This window comes from Microcaecilia unicolor, chromosome 11, assembly GCF_901765095.1.
Source record: "Microcaecilia unicolor chromosome 11, aMicUni1.1, whole genome shotgun sequence".
Classification (NCBI taxonomy): Eukaryota; Metazoa; Chordata; class Amphibia; order Gymnophiona; family Siphonopidae; genus Microcaecilia; species Microcaecilia unicolor.
Window position 1 is genome coordinate 7,820,919 of NC_044041.1, and position 27,825 is coordinate 7,848,743.

The 27,825-nt window shown below is 40.9% G+C and overlaps 1 protein-coding gene across 1 annotated transcript in view; it reads left to right on the forward strand.

Moving 5' to 3' along the window:
• Nucleotides 1-27,825, forward strand: part of MED13L (mediator complex subunit 13L) — a 578,965-nt gene that overhangs the window by 447,864 nt on the left and 103,276 nt on the right. Inside the window, exons 7-10 of the mRNA XM_030217813.1 lie at nucleotides 578-769; nucleotides 24,574-24,736; nucleotides 25,438-25,533; nucleotides 26,005-26,736. Of these exons, the coding sequence (XP_030073673.1) occupies nucleotides 578-769; nucleotides 24,574-24,736; nucleotides 25,438-25,533; nucleotides 26,005-26,736 (1,183 nt within the window). The remainder of the gene's footprint in view (nucleotides 1-577; nucleotides 770-24,573; nucleotides 24,737-25,437; nucleotides 25,534-26,004; nucleotides 26,737-27,825) is intronic.

Below are 27,825 nucleotides of genomic sequence, written 5' to 3' on the forward strand. Positions count from 1 at the left end.
TATAAACCCTCCAAGGATAGGAAAACAGCTACTGCATTTGAATGTAACTTGTTTTGAGCTGCTGCTGAGAAGGTGCGAGCTGAATTGTGCTAGGACTAGGGAGGCAGTTTGCATTGATTTTATGAATTCGTCAAACTTTGGCTCATATGGTTATCATCCAACAGTGAAATCTGTTGGGCAGACTCAGCTAAACTTGCATCAGGTTCCAGAGGGAGCTGCAGCCTCTTAACCTTGTTTGTTACTGAAATATCTGAACTGAAATTCAAGGGGTAAAAAGTGGGTGGAAAATCCCTATTTTCAGATGAAAGCTCCATGGCACTGTAACCCCCCCCCCCCCCCCCCCCCCCCCCCGTGGATGCCCATCCCAATTCACGCAGAAACCCAAAAATTGGGAGGAGATTGGTGCAGACAAATTATATCTGAGAGAATTCTGAGCCAAAAAGTAAACATTTCAAATTCTACATTGTTTATGCATTAAAGTTCAGAGCTTTCCCAGTAAGTAAATGATAATGTGAAGTTAAGACAGCGGATAGAACTGAACAGACTTTAACTTGGTCTCCTGACTCCTTCCTTGTAGGTGGCGTGCGGATGGTCTATCCTTCGGCCTTTGTTCTTATTGCCCAAAGCGATATACCTGTTTCTCCAAGTGCTGCCAATGCTGGGGGAACTAACGTTGGTTCAGGACAACAAGGACTCGGAAGTCTGAAAGATCCCAGCAGCTGTGGGATGCCGCTCACACCACCCACCTCTCCAGAGCATACGATGATAGGTAAGCTTTGGTATTTCAATTATTGATTGATTAACCACCTTTATGAAGAGATTCACCCAAGGTGGTGTACAACAGGCACGGTTTAACATAAAATAAGTAGTAAAATAACCAAGAATAAACTAAATACAATAAATGAGGTAAACTTGAAAACAGTAAACTGAAACCTAATAATAGAACTACCGTGAAACAGTATCAAAAATATACACATTTAACAGCACTGGAATTCTAATACCAGAGATATAAAATAGTAATGATACACCTAATAAGCAGCATTAGAAACTCAACTAACATAGATTTATACTGACTGCCCAGTATTGCATATAATGATGGCAGTATGTAAATATTGCTATTAGAGTTTCTATACAAAGGTACTGAGAAAAGAGGGCTAGCTGAAGACAGTCTCATAAAGGAAAAAAAATATGCAACAACTCAAGAGAATAGACCTGCCCTACCAGCTAGGTTAATTGAAAGGCTCTTCCAATTAAGCATTTTTGACATTCTTTAATCCTTTTTTGACCACGTCCACTGGATCATCATTGTGTGACACTTGAATATGTTTGCTTACCATGCTAGTAGGTGAACGCAAATGTTTCACAGCTTATTTTACCAACCTAAATGAAATGGTGCTTCTACAGTGAGCAGTATCAGGAATGTACTGTTCTTGGTCCAGTTGTTCCAGAATGTATGTCAGCAACCGCAAATGGGTGAACAGGATTTGATGGACGGATACAGTCAGTCAGTTATAGTGCAGATCTGGTTTCAGTTCCCAAGCCTGGTTCTGCTCTTTGCACTGTTGAAGCCGTGTTCAGAGCCCTTGAGGTGAAGAGAAGGAACTGTGCCATTGCTGAACAACAAACATCTGGTGGCCAGATTTAGATTCCAGAGAGAAAAAGCCAAGAATTATCAGAGCATTGAATATTCTTGGTGGAAGGAGGAATTTAAATGAAAGGAAGGCTCAGGGCACTGTGCACTCCAGTTGAAGATGGTTGAAAATTCAACTGGGAAAAAGCTCCCGAGTCCCCCTAAAACTCGTTGATGGCATCACAATATACTTTATGTAAAATAGTCACTTAGTAACCACCAGACATGTGGAGACCAATATTCAACAGATTTGTCCAGTTAACTTCGGAGGAACAGAGAAAAATCTTTTAGGCCTTTGCATTGGAATTTTCTCTCCTGCTTCCCCTCTCCACACTGACTCGTTAAATTTAGCATGGCAAACTTACCTGCCCAGAAGATGGAGTTTGAAGCATGTTATTCCAAATTATAAAATGATGATGATATAGGCACTTGACAGTTTAGCTGGACAGTACTGATAATTCAGCTCTGTCTGGTTTATCTTTACTAAAATGCGTTAAGTTTTTGCACTTGGCTCTCCCTAACAGCAGATATCAGTAGAAAGGCTGCTAATTGAATCTGGTCGCAGTTAATGCGGCTGCTCATAGTTCCTCCTATTGAAGAGCAGCTAAGTAGAACCGTGCTAACTGTACAAATGAAAGTTAAGATGTTAAATAGTGTGTACTCACCACATTATGCCGTCCACATCTATTCTCCGCCCAAGACCCACCTAGTTCCTGCCCCCTAACACAAACCGTCCAGGAATGGCTCCTGATCAGTTAAATGTCACTTAATCGGCCGTCCGGCAGTATTCATTGGGAGGTAGCTGCCTGTCTACCACTGAATATTGCCGATTAGCACTTAGCAGATAACTGGTTATATCGCGAGATCTAACTGGCTATGTATGCATCGATATTCAGCATATCGCTGGCAAAGTTTGGTGGCCATATTAGGCCACAGGACTACCTGGAATGTCTTAGGCCAGTTTAAACTTCTGACCGGTGCTGAATATCGGCTTGGCCGGTTAAATTTAAACCTGCCAAAAAAACCTCCTGGATATGGATATTCAGTGCTGGACACCGGAAAAGGCTTGACATTGAATATCCAGGATGATCTCTGACCGGCTCCCTCCCACAGTCTGAATGTTAGGCCCAATTTGTTTATGTATATGTTTATTATCAACTTTTATATACTGCCTAATCTGTCCAGTAGGCTAAGGCAGTTAACAAATAAAAACATGTTAAAGAGAACAAAACTCTATATTCAATGATAGGATAAGTACAACCATTCATACCAAAATAGATGAACAATATATTAATACATTAACATTGTAAAAAAAAAAAAAAAATAGAATTAGCACATGCAAACCATCATACCACTGCATTAGCCATTAATTTGCTTCTACGGTAGCTATTAAAATGCCTTAATTCATGCATTAACGGTCTAACGTACTTTAGTAAAATACCCCCTAAGACACACCACACACAACTTTAACAAGTTAACTTGAGACTGAATATTTAGCTGGTACCATTTTTTGCTTACTATACAGATAAAGTTAACTAGACAAGGTTTTCTGGTTAACTTTACGCAGATGTGGCCAGGTGAGTATCGGTCTTTCAGGGCAGACTGTATTCCAGACTATAAACTACTGCTCACGCAAGTGTGAATTTCATTACAGCATCCATTTTTGTCCCATTGGTGGTAGTGAATGCAGTTATTAATCAATTTAGCCATCCATTAACCAACCACAGAGCAACATGCTCACACCTTTAATGAAGGTAAATAAACATCCTTTGTTTAATGTTTAAAAACACTTAATATACTGCCTTTCTGTAGGCTCTAAATAAGGGGAGTGCTGAACAAAAATTCAGACATATAACCAAAATAATAGAACAGGGTGTATTAAGTTAGGAATTTACTGTGACGATTGTGACTGATCATCTTCTGTGATTTTCTTCTAAAAGTTCTACAGATAAATGAGTTAGATGTTAGAATAAAAAAGAAGATTTTTATATATTTTATTGGTGAGGCAGTAGTATTTATTAAATACTCTTTTCCTCAGAGTGAACCTCATTTGCCAACTAATGTGTACTATATCACTTTTTGTACTGTTAATTACAATAAATTGTTAGCCACGTTGAACCTGATCTATTGGGGTAGTGTGGGATATAAATGAAATACATAAATAAATAAACTATCTTTTGTTGCCTCTCACTGAACTAGTTTCTAACCCAGTCAGTCACCTATGAGTCAATATCGTGAGTGCTCAGTTTATTAGTTCTCTGTGTGGAGCCATGTCAAAAGTATTACTAAAATCCAAGTACACCACGTATAGTACTCTCCCCTGATCCAACTCTTTTGTCACCCATTGAAAGAAATTGATTCAATTTATCTAATAAAACCTACCTCTGGTAAAATCACACTGCCTCAGATTCTGTAATCCACTGGGTTCCAGAAATTGCACTCTTTTATCAGGACCTCCACTAATTTACTTACGACCAAGGTCAGACAAACTAGCTTAAAGTTCCCAGCCTCCTCCTGACAAACTACGTCTACCCATCTGCAATCCTCTGTAACTACTTCGTGCTGTAAAGAAGGGTCTCGTGAGACTGAAAGGCTGGGCATCTAAATGGCAGATGAAATTTATTTATTTCACATTCTTGTTATACCGCATGGGGTCTAACAAAGGCTTCAATGTGGTTTACAAAAACAAATTAAAAACTAAAAGCATGAGAGAGCAAAAAAAGAAAAATGAAAGAGAGAAGAAAGGAGAAGGGATGGAGGGCACACCACAGAGTGAGGAGGGGGAAAGAGGGGAGACAGAGAAGAGAAAGGCAGGGCAAATGCAATTCTGAAAAGGTGAGTTTTTAATGCTAGTTTGAAAGATGCATTGAAGGGTTGATCTTGAACCTGATGCGGAAGCTAATTCCAGAGTTTAGGACCTAAATAGCTAAGGCAGAATCTTGAGTACTAGTGAGATGGATAAGAGAAGGTAGTGGTAAGGAAAGAAGATTATTATTGGCCAATCTAAGGCAACGCAAGGGAGAATAAGGAACAAGAACTACTACTACTTATCATTTCTATAGTGCTACTAGACGTAAGCAGCGCTGTATAAAGAGGGGCAGAAGGGGACCTAGATTTACAGGACAACAGTAGAATCTTGAATTTTATATGGGATGAAATAGGAAGCCAGTGTTCAGATATCAGAATAGTGGTATGATCAAAGTGTTGTGTATTGTGAAGTAGTAACTGCTGTCGATTGAATGAGTTGTAAGCGTGTTATACTCTGTAATGGTAGACCTACAAAAAGAGAGTTACAATAGTCCAGATGTGATATAACCATTGCACGCATAAGTGATGTAAAGTGTGGCAGGAAAAATGGAGCGGATAGACCAAAGACGATGAAGAGCAAAAAAGGAAGCATGAAGAACCAAATCAATGTGAGGTTTAAAGGTTAGAGCAGAGTCAAATGTGGCACCCAGAATCTTGATTGAATTCTTGAAATATAAGGGGCTGGTACTGGTAAATGGTGAGAGGGAGAGAAAAAAAATCATTTCACACTTAGATTTGAATATCACCTGCATAACAAAATGGAATGCAATAACAGTTCTGAATAACAATGTGGGGGGGGGGGGGGGGCTAGAAAAATATTAAAGACAGCTGGTGACAATATAGAGCCTTGAACTACAGAGAGAAGAGGAAGAGAATCTATGGATTCATCGTGAAAAGAGAGATGGACGAGTGAATCGTGACTGCCATAATTAGTCCACTTGAGTGGCACCGAGGGATCCCGTTGTACATTGAATGAAGGTGAAGAAGCATAGACATTACTCCTCCTCATAGTACAGTGCTAGAAGCACCGGGACATTGGCAATTGTCAGTACCAGAGAAGTGGCTGCTTTGTGAAGACCGCCTCTGTGGAAGCAGTGCTGTTGAGCAGGGATCCTGCCTCTGATTCAGCTCCTACATCTTCCACACTGGCACCAGCCCCACCTTTACTGATACCTGCCCTCAAGGAGTGGCTCTGGGTCATGTTATAGGAGGAGCTGTGGTGCATCCTGGATTGGTGCAATGCTGAGGCATCAGGGACGCCAGCACATCAAGGGAGCCGTCGCCGACTATGGTGCTACTCCAGTCCATCCTGGAGATCCATGCCCTACCAGCTGATGCAGTGTTCTTTTCCAGCCCATCAGGGAAGGAATCAACCCCAGAGTCCAGGAAGAGACCAGTACCTCAGCACTTTCGCCCAGAATATGGGCTTCACACTCAGGGTCACTGGTCAGCTTCACATCAATCACCTGGAGCTGCAGGCAATATGGAACATTCTAAAGGCTTTCAGAGATCAGCTGTTGAATCAAATTGTTTTAATCCAAGCAGACAATCAAATTGCCATGTACTGTCTCAACAAGTGTCAGGATGCAGTCGGGATGTGACAGAGGTATTCAGAGCCAAGCATACCACATACCTGGCGGGAAAAGGCAACAGTCTAGCAGACAGACTGGGCAGGGTCTGTACTCTGCTTGAAGTAAGCCTCTGTTGAGGAGATTTGGAGAGCTTCAGTCCACACATTCACGTCTTACTACTGTCTTGAGCAGAATAGCTGGTTTGGTCAGATAGAATAGAATTTGTTTGGAGTCTAGAATCCAACCCCCACCCTCCTAGGCCCATTCTTTTCTGTTCCATGCTGCACCTTCACTTTGTCATTAGTGTTGTGGTTCACGTTAGCCTTGTCTTTGCAAGTTCCTATTGACTATTATTTGTTGTTTTCGGTGAGCCTGGTAGCTAGGAATTGCCAGATGTGAGGATATACTCTACTGCTTGAAATCAGAGAAAGCAGAGTTAACACACCTTGTAGCAGTTGTTCTCAGAGCGCACAGAAGGACATATGTTGTCACATACACTCCCAGCTTCCCTAGGAGTTGAATTTTGATGCTTTTTTATCCAACTCTGGCAGGAAGGCACGCATGCATGCGTGGTTAGGCCTGCCAAAAAAATTCAAGAATCTTCTGAACGCTGGGTAACGTTCACGCTGGAGCTCCATTGATGATGTCACCTAGATATGAGAACATATGTCCTACTGAGAAGACCTGCTACAACTCAGTAACTTTACTTTAAAAGATAGGGGATCGATAGAAGTGATACGACACCAACACTTTATAGTTCAAAGGCCCTTCGGAAGCTCAGTTTCAAAGCACATAGACTTACAAAGTAAACTGTGTAACTTTGTAAGTCTGTGTGCTTTGAAAATGAGCACCACAATGTTTTACTGTCATATTGCTTCTGTCTGTCTCCCACCCCGTTTCACTGAGCTATAACAACACATGCAGGCAGCCTAAGACCTAGATGAATTTGTACTGTTTAAACCCAGTGTACCTGTATTGCTTATTCAGTGGCCTGATGAAGAGAGGATAACTCTCAAAGGCTTGTCAAAGAAACATTGAATTAGTCCCAAAAAAAAAAGTGTCACCTAATTGTTGAGCCTTATTTCCATGTGTGGACAAGTGCAAAGTGATACCTGTAGGGAAAAATAATTGTAACTATAGCTACAGGATGTTGTAACAGCGGTTAGCGTATCTGGTTTTAAAAAAAGGTTTGGACAAGTTCCTGGAGGAAAAGTCCATAGTCTGTTATTGAGATGGACATGGGGGAAGCCACTGCTTGCCCTGGGATTGGTAGCATGGAATCTTTCTACTATTTGGGTTTCTGCCAGGTACTTGTGACCTGGATTGGCCACTGTTGTAAGCAGGATACTGGGCTAGATGGACCATTGGTCTGACCCAGCATGGCTATTCTTATGTTTCTATAATGCAGGGGTCCGAGTTAACAGACCCTACCTGACATTGTGGACATTACATTGAAATTTTCAGCCCAGGTGCCACAGGTGCCAAAAAAGCAAACAAAATGTCAAGGATTATCCAAAAGGGAATGGAGAACAAACCTGAAAATTTCATTATGTACCTGTTTAACAGAATTAGAAAAGGTTCAGAGAAGGGCAACAGAACCGATAAAAAAGATAAACCCCTTATGCAGAGAGAAAAGATAACAGGGGACGTATGCTGGAAGTTTATAAAATTGTGAGTGGGTGGAACAATATAAAAACAAGAGCATATTCCATGAAACTAATGACCAGCAGACTGAAAATAAATCATAGAAAGTATTTCCCCCCTAGGACATAATTAAACTGTGGAATCTGTTACAGCAGCATATTGTCATTAAACTAACAGTGGAATTTTAAAGAGGTTTGGACAAATTCCTGGAGGAAAAGGCCATTAAAAATTATTAGCTAGATAGAATTAGGAGAGTCATTGCTTATCCGCTGAAAATGAACTGTGATCTGCTGGGTACTTGTGACCCAAACTGGCCACCGTCAGAGACACAGTTCTGGGATTGAAATGGACATTGGTCTGATCTACCTCCGCTTTTCTTATGTTCTTATTAAGAACAACCCAGATAAGCTTTGAAAATGATGTACCTTTAAGCATTTTAGTCCTCTGACTCCCTAAATAGTGGCAGAGATGGATCAGGACAAGTAGTACTATACAGACAGATGACCTTGTTACAGTTTCTGTACTCTGCAGTGTTTTCCAAGCCCAAGTACACAGTCTTGCGTCACCACTCTGGTAAGTGAGCAGAGATCGCCCTCTGCTGTTCTACCCTCCATGTCCATGTAGGTTTGATTCTGGTTGAATTTCCTGCGTAGAGAAAGCAGTTCATTTTTCTTTTGTTTGGGAGGATTGTTCAAAGGATTAAATCTGATGGGTGTTGCTGCAGAGATTAGGAAAATGTGTAAATGAGGGGAGACTAGTGATCTAGACTGTTTGGCACAATATTTGCAGCAGGACCTGTGGGGAAAATGGGAAGTATGGGTAGCATAACAGCACTTCTCGTAAATGAACACTGGCTTCCAGTCTTTTATTGTGTAATGTTTCGAATCCTATCTTTGTCCTTACCAGCCTGCCTTCCTTCTTGTATGGATTCTGTCTATGCAAACCTGTGTCCTTCGCTCAGTTCATCCTACTCATCTTCAGATGCCGTCACATTCTGCTTCAGCACTGTGAAACTCGAGCCCTCTGAATCTCCTCTCAGAAATTTAAAGCCATTCTTAAAACTCCTTATTTTACTCAAACTTCTTCCTCTCTTAAATGGGAGAGTTAAGATAAAATCATCAGGTTTGTGCCAGTTGTTACTCCTTTACAGCAATTTTACATTTGTCGGCCTCCCTCTTCACATCTCCTCCCTTCCTGCTGTGTCTTAGAATTTAGTTATCCTGTGCTCTTTTGCTTCCTCATTTTATAAGCATTTTTGTAACCTAGGCTGCCTTGTGTGACCTTCCTTATTTCATAGTAAACCACTTCAATATTTTTATTACTTGTGGTATAATAAATAAAATTGAAATGTGACATAGGTGAGTGAGGGATTTCTTGTTGGCTGTATTCTATGATTACTGTAATTTTGGAATCTGCTTTCATTGTGTACAGTAGTTTAGATAAATACAATTTCCTAGTGTGGATGCTGTGTTAGTCCACTTGGATGCACAGAAATAAAGGTTAAAAATAGAAAAGAAAACCCATCGAAATGTAAGGTGATCTTATAGTCATTAGTCCCAGTAGAAAAGTATCACCTTATATTTTCTTATCTCCTTTGCCTATCTGTCCTGTTGTTCAGTCTGACGCTTACCCGAAGAGTCTCCTGCCGTGCTTTTATTCTCCTTTGCAGTGCTGACACACTTGTGGCTAGAACAGCTTTCTTGGATATTTTCTACAGTTGTTCACATTGTTAATGTGTCATTAGCTATTGCACTAGGGGGCCAATGCTCAAAACAGCACTGCTAAAGAACTCCCCAATGCTCAATGATAATGACATGCAAATTTTATGTGCGCTATAGAATTAAGGAGGGGGGACATGCCCTGCACATGCGCACAAGAGGGAGCCCTGCATGGCCAGGGAGAGGAGGCACCTGATGCAAGAGTAACTGCCTCAAGGCAGCTGCGGGAACGAAAGAGGGCAAGTAAGGCTCTCCTGGCTTCAAGGAAACCTTCTTGCCTTCCCTTCGCTTGTGATGATCCTCAGTGGAGGAAAGGCAGCAACAGTGCAGAATTCTGACCTCTCTAGAAGTGGTTTCATTGTCTCTCTCTTTCTTTGTTTTCTCCTATCTTGGTAAAATTCAACTTTTCCCACAAGGAAGCTTCCAAAGGCTAAGATTTCTTGCAATCATTCTTCATGGGAACATTGCTGTTATTGGGTTTTTCTTGTCTGTGATATAAATGTGCAAAATCGCCTCTTCAAAGGAATTTGCCAAGCTGCTTACCTAACGTCAGCTCCGAGCTGGTATGAGGGTCTCTGCGGTAAGAGCACCCTTGTTCAGGGCACTGTTCTTTGAGCATCATGGTGAATCAAAAAGGACCTAATTTAAATGGGATTAGAATGGCGCTTGTGCTAACCTTGGCCGCATTCGTTGTTCCCCATACTAGAGCCCTCTGAGCATTCAGCACTAGCAAATGCGGATGCTATACCAGGGCTTAGGGCCTCTAGCACCTGCATTTGCTTCTGACCATCGGGGTCTCAGTAGACAACAGCAAAATGACACGTTCTGTATAAGGCTGGAAGCCTTCCAGCTTGTAAAATAGGACAACCCCTCAAAGCTAGGTTTAGTAGTGTAACACCAATTTTTAAAGAAGGTTCCAGAGGTGCTCTGTGAAATTATAGACTGGTGAGCCTGACATCAGTGCCGGGCAAACATTATAAAGAACAAAATTACAGAGCATATTCAAAAGCATGGATTAATGAGACATGGATTTAGTGGAGGGAAAAATCGCTTCACCAATCTACATTTCTTTGAAGGGGTGAGCAAAAATGTGGATAAAGGTTGATATTGTGTATTTGGATTTTCAAAAGGCATTTCACAAAGTACCTGATGAAAGACTCCAGAGGAAATTGCACTTGCCCCAAGACCCTCTCTTAGCCAGTCTCAGGCATCTGTCATCCCATCCCCTCTCTCTCCAAGCCCAGTTTCCATCCTGTTCCTCTTGTGTTCTGCTTGTAAGTTATTGTGCAATGCATTCTCTCATTTTGCAGCAATCCCTTGTTTATTTGTACAGACAATGTTTTATATGTTTCATCATATTTTGTACACGGCTTCGATATTGATTTTGAAAAGTGGTGTAAGAAGTGATAGGAAATAAATAAAAGCTGTTGCCCTTTAAACAGCATCAAGAGTATGTTGTTTTGATCTCATTACTGTGCTCTCTTTCCTGCATGCCAGTCAGCACTGCCACTGGTTTAAACACAAGAATAAAAAGTGCCTGGGTGGTGCCAACGGCTCTGCATGGTGGCAAGAGCAAAACTTGCTCTCACCAATGAAGGACGATCCGGTGAAGCAGGCTTTTGCGTCCAGTGCTACTGCCTAACTTAACTGGATGGCCCCAATTTTATTGCTTATTTTAAATTCTGCAGTTTCCTCCTGCTGTTCTCTCTTCCCTCTCTGGCTTCATCTTTTTCTTTCCACCATCTCTGCTCTGTTATCTATTCCATAACTCCCATGCTTGGTGCCCCACTGCCCATATTCCCCATGAGTAAACACCTGTTCAGCCTTTTATCTCGGCCTCTGAAACAGTGTGCATGTCAAAGAACTAACGCTTGGGTCAGTGGCAGTATTGTGCACTGTTGTATGGAGGGCCTGGGATTTATTCTACTACTACTACTACTTAACATTTCTAAAGCGCTACCAGGGTCACGCAGCGCTGTACAGTTTAACAAGGAAGGACAGTCCCTGCTCAAAGGAGCTGACAATCTAAAGGACAAAGTATGCAGTCAGTCAAATTGGGGCAGTCTAGGTTTCCTCAGATCTACTGCTGCTTATCATTTCTGTAGCACTAATAGACATACACAGCGCTGTACACTGGATATGAAGAGACAGTCCCTGCTCGACAGAGCTTACAATCTAATTAAGGCAGACAAACAGGACAAATAAGGGAAAAGGACAAAGAGTAGCAAGATTACGGAATCCCAAAGAGTAGCAACATTCTGTGCGGAATCCCAAAGAGTAGCAAGATTACGGAATCCCAAAGACTACTACTTACCATTCCTGTAGCACTACTAGATGTAGGCAGCGCAGTACACTAAACATGTAAGAGATGATCCCTTCTCGACAGAGTTTACAGTCTAATTAAGACAAATGGAACAGATAAGGGAATTACTTTTGGTGAGAATGATTAAAACAGACATGGGTACTGAACATGTGAATAGGAGTTAGGAGTTAAAAGCAATCTCAAAAATGTGGGACTTGAACACGGCCAGAGACAGAACTTGATGTACTGACTCGGGAAGTCTTTTTCAGGCATCAGCAAGATCAGAGGAACGGAGTCTGCCGTTGGCAGTGGAGGAGAAGGGTACAGATAAGAGAGATTTACCTGATGAACGGAGTTCCTGAGGAGGAGTGTAGGGAGATATAAGAATGGAGAGGTACTGAGGAACTGCTGAGTTGAATGCACTTGTAAGTCAGTAAGAGGAGTTTGAACTGTATGTGTAAATGGACAGGGAGCCAATGAAGTGAGGAGAGGGCTAAAATGAGCCTAGCGACACTGGTGGAATATAAGTTGTGCAGCAGAATTTTAAAGGGGAGACAGATGGTTTAGTGGAAGACCTGGGAGAAGCAAGTTACAGTAATCTAAGCGTGAGGTGATAAGGGTTTTGGTAGTGTGCTCAGAAAGGAAGGGACGGATTTTGGTGGTGATATAGGGAAAGAAATGGCAGATTTTAGCAGTCTGTTGGATTTATGCAGAGAAAGAGAGAGAGGAGTCAATGTTATGAGCTGATTAGACAGAGGATGAGAATTATCCACAGAGACAGAGAATGGAGGAAGAGGAGTGGTGGGTTTAGGGTGAGGCAGGGCATGCAGCAGAGGGGGGCGTTCACTGTACCTGGAGGGTGAAAGGGAGGCACCTAGTGACTGTGCTTAGTATCTATGATTGAAGTAAGTATACATATGAAATCAAATACGTTAGCATTTAACTTTAAAAAAGGACACTATGATAAAATGAGAAGAACGGTGAAAAAAAAGAGGAGTGGCTGCGAGGGTCAAAATTTTACATCAGGCGTGGATGCTGTTTAAAAACACCATCCTGGAAGCCCAGGCCAAATATACTCCACGTATTAGAAAAGGAGGACGGAAGGCCAAACGACAGCTGGCATGGTTAAAAAGTGAGGTGAAGGAAGCTATTAGAGCTAAAAGAAAATCCTTCAGAAAATGGAAGAAGGAACCAACTGAAAATAATAAGAAACAGCATAAGGAATGTCAAGTCAAATGCAAAGCGCTGATAAGGAAAGCTAAGAGGGACTTTGAAAAAAAGATTGCGTTGGAGGCAAAAACACATAGTAAAAATTTTTTTTAGGTATATTAAAAGCAGGAAGCCAGCAAAAGAATCGGTTGGACTGCTAGATGACCGAGGAGTAAAAGGGGCGATCAGGGAAGACAAAGCCATAGTGGAGAGATTGAATGAATTCTTTGCTTCGGTCTTCACCGAGGAAGATTTGGGTGGGATACCGGTGCCGGAAATGGTATTCAAAGCTGACGAGTTGGAGAAACTTAATGAATTCTCTGTAAACCAGGAGGATGTAATGGGGCGGGTCTACAAACTGAAGAGTAGCAAATCTCCTGGACCAGATGGTGTTCATCCCAGACTACTGATAGAACTGAAAAATGAGCTTGCGGAGCTATTGTTAGTAATATGTAATTTATCCTTAAAATTGAGCGTGGTACCGGAAGATTGGAGGGTGGCCAATGTAACGCCGATTTTTAAAAAAGGTTCCAGAGGAGATCCGGGAAATTATAGACCGATGAGTCTGACGTCGGTGCTGGGCAAAATGGTAGAGACTATTATAAAGAACAAAATTACAGAGCATATTCAAAAGCTTGGATTAATGAGACAAAGAGGCATATTTTCAAAGCACTTAGCCTCCCAAAGTTCCATAGAAACCTATGGAACTTAGCCTCCCAAAGTGCTTTGAAAATATGCCTCAAAGTCAACATGGATTTAGTGAAGGGAAATCTGGCCTCACCAATCTACTACATGTCTTTGAAGGGGTGAACAAACACGTAGATAAAGGTGAGCCGGTTGATATTGTGTATCTGGATTTCCAGAAGGCGTTTGACAAAGTATCTCATGAAAGACTCCAGATGAAATTGGAGAGTCATGGGATTGGAGGTAGTATAACAAGTTTTTTTTCTCATTCCACTACTAATATGATTAACAATTTTGATGCACTTTTTTGTAGAGTGAAGTATGTGGCCCATGTCAAGACCATTAAGTTCCTGTACATCTATTTCAACTTCAAAATTATTAAAGGACTGGTTCTTCTTCACTACTCTGTATGCTGTATGAAAGATTTTGGCAGTTAACCCCTTTCTCACAACCAAGGGATTTTGTACCTACATTCACTAATCAAGCTTTCGATATTTTCATTCCCATCTTTTTCTGGACACCAAGCATTCCGACTTTTTGACATGGCTTATATAACCAAGTTGTTTTATTTTGTATAGAGAGACAGTCGTAACCAGAAAAATTCCTCCCCATCCCTGTTCAACCCCTCATCCATTGCCATTCCCTCAATCTCACCCAGGCCCATTCTTGTTACTTTGCTTGCACTGCAGTCTTTGAAGAAGGGCTGGCAGTGCTGGGGGGAGGGGGGCACTGTAGCAGAGTGTGTACAGCACTACCCAGAAGGATCCTCAGGGCTGGCTGTCTGGCTCTGCTGCCTAGATCCTTGTGGAGGGGGGGGGGGAGGAGTGGCACAGCAGTCTTGTCCTCTCAGCCCTGGTGCTGAGCTCCTCTTAGGGCTGGTAGTGGCTGTACTGTGAGGAGGGGGAGGGGCACAGGCAGCTTCAGCAGGATGCTGTGCAGTGCCAGTGGTCAGTTGTTGCAGACTTTGGAGCCAGACTCGGAGGGGAGTGGTCAGGTGGTGAGCACTCCTGACCTTTTCTCTCTATCTCTCGTGATATCGCTTGGTGTGTAGTGAAAGAGGCAGGATGCGAGCATCACAACACGCACGCACCATTGATCAGATGACCTCTTCGTTGCTGGCGTGTGCATGCGCGCCTGCAACTCTGAGGGGGTGAAAAAAAATCTGCTGCTTGTCTGTGGAGCCATTCAGCAGGAGACTATCCGACTTTGGGGGGAGTTGACTCACCAAAGCAGGAGTCTCCTGCTGAAAGCAGGTAAAAAACAAAAATTGGCAGTACACTGTACCAGCACGCATCGACACAACAAAAGCCCTGATTAGAAGGATATCAAATCCAGCAGAAAGGAAACCTTCTTCAATATCTTAAGAATAATGCTCAAGTGGTACTCGTATCTGTCTTGATTTGAACATGAAAAGCTGAAGTCTGGCTGGAGCAGGACAATCATATTTATCTTCATATATCACCAACCACAGGGGAATATGCATTTTTATGTAAAAATCAATAGCTACTCAAACCCTTAGGTAGAAGAAGAGATCTGTTATTTTTCACTGCTCCTTGGATTCTGCCAAGTTCACAACTATAAATGGATATGGCACCAGTAATAAGCATAACACATGTCATAATTTGAAGAAACTATCAAGGATAATGACAGAAAACTAGAAAATCTCCCTGAATCCTCTGTAAGACAAATCCAACTCATAAAAGCTCAAAATCAAAGCATTCCTAACACATTAACTTTGTTGGTATGCATGTTAAATCTTGAAGATATAAGGAGATCAAAACACCCATGGCCTAGGGACTATGTTATGCTTCCCATGGCATAATTTGTACGGTTATATAGATATTTTATCTGTTCCATAAACTAATGACAAATATTTTACATTATGATCTTATTAACCCCACCCATTAGCTTTAATGACGATCGGGGAACATATACCTAAACCTTATGTACACGGAGACTGAATCTATCCTCGTAGGGGAGGAGTGAATTTCTAGATTTCATCAGAGCAGCAACTGAAAAATCCAATAAACACCAGAACCCAGAGAGTAAAGCCTAGCCCTGCACTGGAAAACCTTACAGGTGGTTTCTCAGGGGAAAATCATTGATTCCCTTTAAGTGACTGGCATAACTAATCAGAAGTGTAATCACTACAAAAATAGGTTATTACAAATTTCTTTATTACAAAAATATGTTGTGATTCATAATAGATCAAAAATTAAAACCACTTTAATGTATCACAATCCAGATATATCACACAAAATACCGCTAAACCAAAGCTCTCTAACTTACATATACATTCAGAAACAACACTGAAATGTATGTTCATCAATAGGTAAACGTAGGAAGACTACATGCCAATCTTGATTAAAGCTGTCATCTGGAGAATAAATCCAAATTCTCCTGTATTGTTTAAGTCCAATCATCGACTGTGGGAAAGACCTTGGTTATTTAAAGAGTCCTTTAAATGAATTAATGCAATGCAGTCCACATAATCTTGATGTAACCCAACGTCATCACTGAACTGAAGATCCAAATGCAACTTGAAATTTGTTCTGTTGAAGAACAGAGAAAGGCTGGAGGGATAATCTGCAGGTACGATGGGCTTGGAGGTAAGATTGGCACTCCTATGGTCAAAGCTGTCAGGAAAAAGTAGTGAGCACTATTATATAAAAGCTCTGAAACAAGGAAGCCCAAACATCTTGGAACTGGCAGAAATGGAAAAGCCTATGGAATTCCAATTTTCAGAAATCTGTAACCTTAAAAACAGTGATAGAAACAGAGAAAAATGAAGACAGATAGAAGACTATGAGGCCTATCTGCTCTGCCTATCCATGCCAACTAATCTCCCTCTCACTCCCTTAGAGATCCTATGTACTTGTCCCATACTTGTCCCAAGCTCTCCTGAATGCAGATACAGTCTTTGTCTTTGCCACCTCCACCAGGAGGCTGTTTAACAAATTCACCACCCCTTCCATGAAGAAGTATTTCCTCAGGTTACTCTTGAGTCTGTCCCCTGTCACCGTCATCCAATGCCCATTCATTCCAGAGTTTCCTTTCAATTGAAAGAGACTCACCTCCTGCGCATTTATGCCACAAATGTATTTAGATGTCTCTATTATATTTCCCCTCTCCGAGCTTCCTGCCAAAGTACACATATTGAGATCTTTAAGTCTGTACCCATACACTTTATGACAGACATCAGTGACCATTTTAGTAGCCGTCCTCTGGACCAATTCCATCCTGTTTATATTTTTTGAAGGTGCAGTCTCCAGAATTTATTTATTTAGATTTTGATCACACCTTTTTCAGTAGCAGCTCAAGGTGAGTTACATTCAGGTACTCTGGATATTTCTCTGTCCCAGGAGGGCTCACAATCTCCTGAGGCAATGGAGGGTTAAGTGACTTGCCCAAGATCACAAGGAGCAGTGGTGGGATTTGAACCGGCCACCTTTGGATTGCAAGACCAGTGCTCTAACCACTAGGCCACTCCTCCAATTGTATACAGTACTCTGAATGTAGTCTCACCAAAGATTTATACAGAAGCATTATCACCTCCTTTTTTCTGCTTTTGCTGTTGCCTTTTCTACCTGTCTGGCCACCTTTAGGTCATCACATATCACACCCAAGTCCTGCTTCTCTTTCATGCACAAAAGCATTGTACTGCTCCCTGTTTTTTTTTTTTTGCTGTTTTTAGTATTATTGTAGCTTCTAAATTCTGGACCATTCTTCAAGTTTCACTAGGTCTCTCCTCATGTTATCCTCACCATCAACTTTTGATATCATCCTCAAAGAGGCAAAGCTGACCAGATGGCCCTTCAGAAATACCGCTTACAAAAATGTTAGAACCGGTCCAAGAACCGAATCTTGCTGCACACCACTGGTATCATTCTTTTCCTCAGAGTGAGCTGCTTTTACCACTACTCTCTGTTGCATTCCATTCAACCAGTTCTTGACCCAGTCAGTCACTTTAGGGCCCATTCCAAGGGCACTCAGTTTATTTATAAGTTTTCTATGCGGAACCATGTCAGAGGCTTTGCTAAAATCTAAGTACTGCATATCTAGCGCTTGAACCAATTCTCTGGTAACAGTGAAAGCAATTCATCAGATTTGTCTGATGGAGACAAAAGTGAATCTTCCCACATTTCAGAGGAAACGGTGAGAGGTTTGCAGGCTCTTTTTTCAGTACTGAAGATGCAGAAAGCTATTGGATGCAGGAAGCTATTGGCAGCCTGCCCTTTGGAAAGAGTCCATGTCCAGACAGATATCATCTGAACTTTTATGAGAAATACATGACTGAATCGGTTTCACTATTTCAGAAAGTATTTAATTACCTGCTAATGAGTTAGAAGACCACAGTACAATCCTTATTCACATTAAAAAAAAATACAGAAGTGAAAGATGACAACATATATTGCCTTATCTCATTGATTAACATTGATTTTAAAATCTTAGGCAAAGATCTTACAGCAGCGGTTGGAGAATCTTATGCGCTATAGAGATCAGTCAGGGTTTATCAAGGGCAGACTCTCAGCAAATACTATGTATGGGCTTTCTAATATCCTACCTGAAGACTAGAGTCAGTGCTTGCATTGGCTAAGGCATTTCATAGAATACAATGATCTTTATTTTATTATTTATTTATTAGGATTTATTTACCGCCTTTTTGAAGGAATTCATTCCAGGCGGTGTACAGTAAGAATAGATCAAACATGAGCAATAGGCAATTACAGCAGTAAAAATATTCAAATAACAATACAAAGTACAGCATAGTATACTATTTACTATGTCAACACAATAAGTAATAGAACATTTTAATTGATAGTGAAGGGTATAAGCAAAGATGTAGCCTATAGATCTAGGTGAGAGAGTACGAAGAGTTAGAAAGTAAAGTGACTGGTTTAAAGAAAGTTGCACACGAGGTCAGAGAGATGGTTAAATATTATCTCAGCTAGGGTAGGAGTGGATAAACATGTCCTGCTGCAGTATATGCAGCCCGAGTCACTCCTTGAACAGTGCTAGAAAAATGTGGATTCCCTAGTGGGAATATAAAAAGGATAAAAGTAGATAGAATCTGAATGGTCTGAACCTATTTCTGTGAGCGAGGTCAGTCAATTATTGTGAAAGTATGCAAAGTCATCTTGTATTTTGGATAGTTGCCCGATTTATCTAATGCGTTCGTTCTCTTTCTGTCACATTCATTCATGCCTTTACAATCTGGTTGAATACAATGATGAATTCAGGCTGTTTTCCTGTATCAGGGATATTGTAGAACAGTAAGGGCGATGCTTCTGATATTACAAACTATAGATCTGTTGTTTCTACCCATCTTTTACTAAAATAATAATCAGGGTACCTTAATTAGACAGTTGGATACTTATTTGGATAAATAAGATAATTTTAGATTCTCTATAAGTTTCAGTCTGGTTTTCAAGCAAGGTTTAGTAACGAGACAGTGGTGATAAAACTTGGAAAGAGCTATTTATCGCTCGGGCATAAACTGATTATTCTGTTTGATTTATCAAGCACATTTGGAGTTGTTGATCACAGACTGCTTTTGAACATTTTGGAGGGGATAGGTATTCGTGGACTTGTTTTAGTCTGGTTTCAAAGTTTTCTAACCAATAGTATATGTAAACCGCTTTGACTGTATCTACAAAAGGGCGGTATATCAAGTGTGGAATAAACATCTAATGGGGGGTTATACAGAGAAAGGGCATAGCTAAATTCTGGAAGCCTCTTGTGATGTGTCACAGGGTTCACTGCTTTCTTCAACCCTGTTTAATTTACTGTTGCAACTTGAACCATCAGTGGAGGCCCTTGATAAAATTAATATAAAAGTGTTCATGTTTGCAGGTGATGTAATGGTGTTTTTTTCTGTTATTATCAAGTGGCAGCAATGATACTGACACTCTAGTTAATTGTTTGAACTTGACTGAGTCTTGGGTCTCTTCCCAATGGTTAAAATTGACCAAAACCAACTTCTTATGGATGAGAGCACCAACTATTCTGCAGAGCTTCCTGATTTTTTGAGCTAGGCGATGTTAAACTTAAGCTCAAGGAATCATTTCAAATACTGGGAGTTAAGGTAGATAGTCAGCTTACTATAACATTTCAGGTGAATAAGGTACTAAGAAACTTTCTGTTGCTTAAGAAGCTTAGAATTAAATTGTTCACAAGTATTTTGATCAGTCTACTTTAGATTCTTTGCTCAATCTCTAGTATTATCACAGCTAAACTATTGCAATGCGGTCTACACTGGCTGCATGAAATCTTTGTGGTACAGAATGCAGCCGCTGGGATGATTTATTCTGCACCTAAATATGACTCATTAACACCACTGTTTTTAGAACCACATTGGCTTCCTACAGGTGCTAGATTACATTTTAAGATCTGCACTTCAACTCATAAGGTGTTGCATGGTGATTTACCAGCATATATACAGACTTATTTTCAATGTTTAACTGGAAATATAGTGCATGGTCTTAGGAATCAGTTGTTATATGCTTTTCCATTAGTTAGGCTTTTGAAGTCTAGGAAACAATTTAATACATCTTTGTCATATCCGGCTGCTTTGTTATGGAATGCATTACTGTACATAAGTACATAAGTATTGCCATACTGGGAAAGACCAAAGGTACATCAAGCCCAGCATCCTGTTTCCAACAGTGGCCAACCCAGGTCACAAATACCTGGCAAGATCCCCAAAAACTAAGAAACATTTTATACTGCTTATCCCAGAAATAGTGGATTTTCCCCGTCCATTTAATAATGGTCTATGCACTTTTCCTTTAGGAAGCCGTCCAAACCTTTTTTTAAACTCCGCTAACCTAACCGCCTTTACCATATTCTCTGGCAGCGAATTCCAGAGTTTAGTTACACGTTGAGTGAAGAAACATTTTCTACGATTCGTTTTAAATTTACTACCTTGTAGCTTCATCGCATGCCCCCTAGTCCTAGTATTTTTGGAAAGCGTAAACAGACACTTCACATCTGCCCGTTCAACTCCACTCATTATTTTATAGACCTCTATCATATCTCCCCTCAGCCGCCTTTTCTCCAAGCTGAAGAGCCCTAACCGCTTTAGCCTTTCCTCATAGGGAACTTGTCCCAACCCCTTTATCATTTTCGTCGCCCTTCTCTGCACCTTTTCTAATTCCACTATATCTTTTTTGAGATGCGGTGACCAGAATTGAACACAATATTCGAGGTGCGGTCGCACCATGGAGCGATACAAAGGCATTATAATATCCTCATTTTTGTTTTCTATTCCTTTCCTGATAATACCTAACATTCTATTTGCTTTCTTAGCCGCAGCAGCACATTGAGCATAAGGTTTCAACGTATCTTCAACGATGACACCTAGATCCCTTTCTTGGTCTGTGACTTCTAACGTGGAACCTTGCATGATGTAGCTATAATTCGGGTTCCTCTTTCCCACATGCATCACTTTGCACTTGCTCACATTAACGTCATCTGCTATTTAGACGCCCAGTCTCGTAAGGTCCTCTTGTAATTTTTCACATTCCTCCCGCGATTTAACGACTTTGAATAACTTTGTGTCATCAGCAAATTTAATTACCTCACTAGTTACTTCCATCTCTAGGTCATTTATAAATATGTTAAGCAGCGGTCCCAGCAGGATTATTTGGTTTCTGTTGCTTGTGATGGAGCAAATGTAATGTTGGGGGCTGATGGTGGAGTTAAGAAATTGCTAAAAGACAAATTTTCTTTAATTCTTGTATGGCACTGTGCTAATCAGATTAGAATTGTCAGACCATGATGCTGTAAAAGCTGTTTCAGGAATAAATAGAAAATAATTCATTGATAAGATGTATGTGTTGTACCATGCTTGACTGAAAAATGGTAGAGAGTTACAATTGTGTGCAAATACACTAGAAATTCAGCTTTTGAAAATTGGGTGGATTTTAAGCACTTTCTGGGTAGCATCTAATTTTCGATATGTTTCTGAAGCATTGGTACTTAATTTTGAAGAAGGTAAGAAGAGATTGTACCAGAGACAGGAAAGACAGAAGCATGTATGAAGGTCTGCAAAGGAAAATTACATGTGTAGAATTTGTTAGATTTAAGATTAATGTGTGATCTCTTCAAGAACTATCTGAACCAAGCCTAGATCTACGAGAACGTAATATGGATCTATACATAACAAACAACAGAATTAAAAGTCTCTCTCAAATTTTTGAAGAGAGAAAACAAAATCCTGGACCTTACTATAAAACATTCATTATTGCTGCCAGTAGTCTCCTATTCAGAGGGATTGCCCTCCACCGAAAAGATAGGAAATACGACCCTTCAATCTGTCCAGATGCATTTTATGGAAACCTGAAAATCTGTATAGCAAAGAGACTGCTTGACGATGAAGAAGCTGATCTACCTAAATGGACCAAAGTGCTTGATCCCAAACAGTGGCCAGAGAACATCCAGAAGCATTTAACATTTGATGAACAGAAATAAGAAATGTATCCAAAAGGTTCCACCTGAATGAAAGGGAGATGATTCACGGACTCAGAGAATATCTGTGAACGTGAAAGAGGTTTTTCACAGACGAACCTTATTGTGACTCCATCAAGATCTTCTTTGTTGGTAACCACAGTATCAGCACTGATGTTCATCAGAATAGTTGGGCCTCCTCTTACTCATGATCCAACAAAATACCTTCAGTCTTGGATGCTTCGTGGACATTGTTCTGCAATAGACACTGAACCTATTCTTTGCATGACTCAGATTTGGAGCTTCATGTGAAAAGGCAATTAATATTTTAATTTTAGAATTTACAGTTTTAAAAATACATGGTTGATATAATATTCAATAACATGAGTAGTGGACAAAATTACACATACTCTAACTTTTTTAAACAAGAAGAATTTCTCACAACCTCAGGAGAGTATCAGAATGCCAACATGTACTTTAAACAGGTTATTAAGCCTCTTATGGGACATCCAATTCCATGGCAAAACTTACAGTCTCACACTCTTCAGTCATTTGCTCCCCTGGGTATTCCATCAGGGCTGGATTAACACTATATTAGGCCCTAGGCAAACATATATTTGTCAGCTCCCCTACTGGGATTTACCCTTCCTCCTCTCCCCAATTTACTTCTTTTCTCACCCCCCCCCCCCCCATGCAGAGCCTATCTGTGGGCATGGTGGCAGTATTCATTTGTGAGTGAGCAGGAAGACCTTGCAAGCACATGCCTCAAATGAATGTATTGGTATTCTAGGGACTAGTGTAATATTTTCAAAGATGCCTTTTTATATTCTTCATGACTGGTAAAAGGGATGTGGTTACTGTAAGGGTGGAGCCATATATATAGTGGCCCCACCCCTAAGGTTGCCCTGTATGAGTACCGGTATCTTTTTTTTTTTTTTTTCTCACAAAAAAAGCATTGCTTCTATTGCTCAATGAGATAATAGTAACCTTTGCTCCTGTAATTTCACTCTCAAAGGGCTGATTCAGAAAGCTTGCATTAGGGCTGTTCGCGGATGGCTTGGCGTACAACTTCTAACACAAGCATACAATTTTTGCCCCATACTGCAGTAAACTAATGGCAGGCAAATAGCCACTGCTTTAAAAGCACACATTCTCAGAAAAACAGCACACACCGCAACAATAGTATGCAGCCGTTTGCATCTGTAGAGTGCAAAATTGTCTCCCTTGCTGTTAGTGCATGAACGGCAATTGTCTCACAAACTGACAGGAAGGAGACTGCTGTCTGAGGGGTTGCCTTCATCCCTTCCTCTCTTAAAAAAAAAAAAGAACAAAACCCTGATCTCCCCACCCCAGAAACGACTCCCCCATGCTCTGATCCCCTCCCATCCCCTATCCCCTCCGGCACTACCTAAAAAATCTCCAGTAGTATAGTGGAACCGTCGTCACTCCCTGATAACCCCCTAAAAATATCCCTAGTAGTGTAGTGGACCCCCTCCCCAGGCCCCTCCCCTTTTATGAGAGGCAGGAACTATGCCCACTCACACCTGCCTCTGCACCACCATCTTACAAAATTACGGTGCCTGATCCCATGCAGTGCATCCCTTATTTGGTAGTCTGAAGACTACCATGAATTTATTTTGGAGATGAGGAGTCCACTAGACCACCACGGATGTTTGGGTACTTTTGGGGGAGGGAGGGATTGAGAGGACAACTCTGGGGGATGGATCTGGGGTTGGGGGATCAGGACATTGGGGGACCGTGGGGTCTAAGAGAAGCCCAGGAAGCTGTTAGCTGTTGTACCTCAATGCACGCCTTAAGAAAATGAGCCAACCCTTCTTATGGCACCTCAGACCTAGTGTCCAGCTTCCTGTGTTGTGCCTATCAAAGTGTCCTGCAGCATCTGGGTGAAATAGTTAACAGCCTCCATTTTAACATGCTTTGCATTGGCATCTTAACAGAAGATTTTCCTTCTACACAAAACCATTTTCTGCTTTGGGCACCCAGAAAGTTGAATGTAAACATTGTGCTAACCAAGCACTTGTGTCTGCTCTAGCTCTGCATCGGCCCCTCACCTTGTTCTCTTTAAAGCACCAGTATACACCTGGGGGTTGCTTTCAGTTTTCTCTTAACTATACTCTCTCAGTAAGCCTGTAGCTACCGTCTGAAAGATTGATTGTCCTCTCTATCTGCCACCTAAATTAACATCCCTAGTTATCATTTGAACAAAGTACTCTGCATTTTCAAGAATTCCAGCTGTTCCCCATATACTTCTGCTTCATATTGATTTAATTTCAAAGTACTGTATTGCTATACTAATTGCAGCTGCTTAGTTATTTATTAATATCCACGTGCAGATTGCAAATGAGCGCTGTTATGGAGTCTGTTCGCTAAAAGAAATCACCATCGATATAAAATCTGAATAGCCACAGAACACACAACATAGTTTAAGGACTGTTCTAGAACAAAATATTAACTGTGTACTTCAGATGCATTTTAAAAAGTCTCCTTTTATTCATTGAATGTTTTAAGATCAAATTCAGTGCTAATTTTTTCTTGCAGCTGACAGTGGAAGTACTCCAATGGTTATCAGCCATTTAACTGTACAGGAAGGGATGGTCGCCATGCACAGTCCAAAGAGATCGGAGAAGAACTCACAAAAGCTCCACAATCGTATGGTTCATGGAGTTTGGAAAGAATGCATCCTCAACAGAACCCAGTCCAAGTAAGGGGTTCCTGCTTATGCTCAGACTGTGATGGCAATGATTTCATTTATTTATTTTTATTTATTTACCCTGGATATATCACAGGATTACAATAAAAATTAAAAGTTAAACAGACAAGATCGACATACAATAAATATTTTAAAATGGGACAGACATGTAGCAGGTGGTTAAAAAAAAAAGATTAAATAGAAAGGAAGAGGGGTGAGGTGGAGAAGAAGAGAGGATGACTAATGAGAAGGGAGATTGAATGTCTCGTTGAAGAGATGAGTCTTTAATAGCGTTTTGAAGGCCCTAGGACAGGGGGTGTCCATCCTCGGTCTTCGAAGGCCGCAGTCCAGTCAGGTTTTCAAGATTTCCCCAATGAATATGCATGATATCTGTTTGCATGCACTGCCTCCATTGTATGCAGACAGATCTCTTGAATATTTATTGTGGAAATTCTGTAAGTCCGACCTGGCAAGGGCCAACTTTGGACACCCCTGCCCTAGTGTGTATAGGGTTGTCCTACTGTAAACATATACTTGAGTCGTACATGTTACCATCAAATTGAAGAATTCTGTTCCTAGATAAGAATAATCTTTTTGCAAAAATATTTAGTTTCCAGGCCTCATTTCAGTACTTGGTTGTAAGAAAACTTTAATAAGAACAATCACCAATTAGTAAGTGTTCTGTTTTCTTTCTACTTCTTTCATTCCTGAAGGATGAATACTCCAAGTCTTGAAGAGGAAAGCCCAAACAGCACTGTATCTTGGGATTTTGTGAATCCTGTCCAAAGAGTCAGCTGTTCCTGTTCCAGGTAGGCACATGCAGCAATTGGCTTGGTAGCTGCCTATTCAAATAGCAGGGAAGGGATTTCGGCCTCTTTCTAGAGTAACCCAGGGAGACTTACATTCAAATATAGTAAATGTTTCCCCTTCCCCATTGGGTTTGCAATCTAAGTTTCTGCTGGAAGCAATAGAGGATTAAATGCTTTGCCCAAGGCTGCAAGGAGCTGCAGTGCAATTTGAACCCTGGCTTCCCTGTGTTTCGGCCTGCTACTCCCTCTCAAGCCCAGTTTAATGCTGCATGTGCTTTGAAGGGTTAACACATGGGGGACCCTGTTTCTTTTATCTGACATTGTTGAACGATCAGTGTACCGGCATGCCCATTAAAATCCATGCAGATGCTAAAAACCCTGGAATGTGCATTGTGCAGAATGCAACATCTGAAAAACCTAGATGTTTGCTTTAGAATCCATATGATGACTAGTCTTTTATATTTATTTCAGACACAAGCTTTCCAAACCGCGCTGTACTGTTGGCACCAATCGGCCACCATCTATCTCGCAGCCTGGCTTCAATGTGGGTTCTTCATCTTCTTCCTCCCTACCACCTCCTGCTCCTTCAAAGCACAAACCCACCGAACGACAGGAAAAAGGGGAGAAACTTCAGAAGAGGCCAATGACACCCTTTCACCATAGGCCTTCTGTTAGTGAAGAGCTGTGCCTAGAGCAAGACTTATCAGGGCAGAAGTTGGGATTGGTGGGGATGGACTCATCTTTGGAAGTACCGACTAGCAGAAAGTATGGCAAACAACTGTCCATAACATGTACAAGCCAGAGTAAGCCACTGAATCTGAATCCTATGGATTCTCCTCACTCCCCAATTTCCCCTCTCCCTCCTACACTCAGTCCACAACCCAGAGGGCAGGAAGCAGAAAGCATAGACCCTGCATCCATGCCTGTGAACCCAGCACTCTTTGCTAATGGACTGGAGCTGCAGCCATTGCCAAATCTTGACGACAGGACTCTTCTTGTGGGTCAACGGCTTCCCCTGCTGTCAGAAGTCAGTGAGACAGCCTTGTACTCTGGAATCATGCCACAGAGCCACGAGTCATCAAACAAGTGGCAAAGTTACAATCTTCTAACAATCGAGGACCTAGAGTTTAGGCTGCCAGAGATCCAGAATGACCGGTATGACTCCAAGTTGGAGCTTACATCGGAGAGTACTGCACTGAAAAGGTAATAGATGCTGATTGGTAAGGTGGGTCTTTGTAATGTTGAGCTGTGTTCAGTAGAAATGACGTTCATACACAGACTCTACAAATGTAGATCCGATATATTTGTGATTATACTTTGGGTTTAGGCCACTAGAACTCTGATCCTTCCTCCACACATTCATGAGGAAACATTATTACATTGACTTTCAACACTCTTAACACAGCCATATTTAGATAATTAAAATGAGAAATGAATAAAATATTATAATACTTTCATGCTTATGGTAATTCAACCCCTTTGATATCTTTGACCATGTATTTAATAAGGAAGTGCATTACTAATAGTTTGTGCATTTTGATCCCGTGGGCTTATGACAAAATAGTGTGCGATAACCCTTAGTAAATGACTCCTTATCTGCTAAAGTAATCAGTGTGTTCGCTAGACCCGGTTAGAAACCTAGATTCAAGGAGACCCACAGCATTCTAGGTAGTATTTTGCACATGAATTTACAGAACAAATCATTCTGTTTTAAAAACATCATGATCCCTGCAGTAGGGTCACCAGTAGCTTCTGAGGAAACGGGTCTTGGAGGCTTGCATACTTTGAATTTCATACAAATTTTGGTTGATATGTTCCATCAGTTTCTCATTGCTATAGACTTAAAGATTAATTTGAATTTTCAACCTCTTTTCTAATGCTGTAAGGTTGTCCTTTTTAAAATTAAAAAAATATATACTTTTTCAAGTGCCACATTATTCAAACACATTATAGTCATTGTCTCTCTATGTGCTGGAAAGTAAACACAGTTTCTTATCAAAAAGTCCATTAAGAATTTTTTTTTTTAAATTTTACTTTATTTGTCCGTATCCTTAAGTAATTTTTCCACATCTTTAATCAAAATATTTTTCCGAATTTCTAAGCACATACTTAAAGCTTATAAGATGATGTCTCTTCTTTATCTTAAAAGTCAGTTGAAAGGACAGAATTTTTTTCTACGCATTCATCAGCTAACCAGTTACACATCACCTTTAAAGGTAATTTTGCTGTTTCATGCAGAAGATTGAGCACAGTTAATAAAAAGCCTGCCTGGATCCCTATTTCTGGAGCATC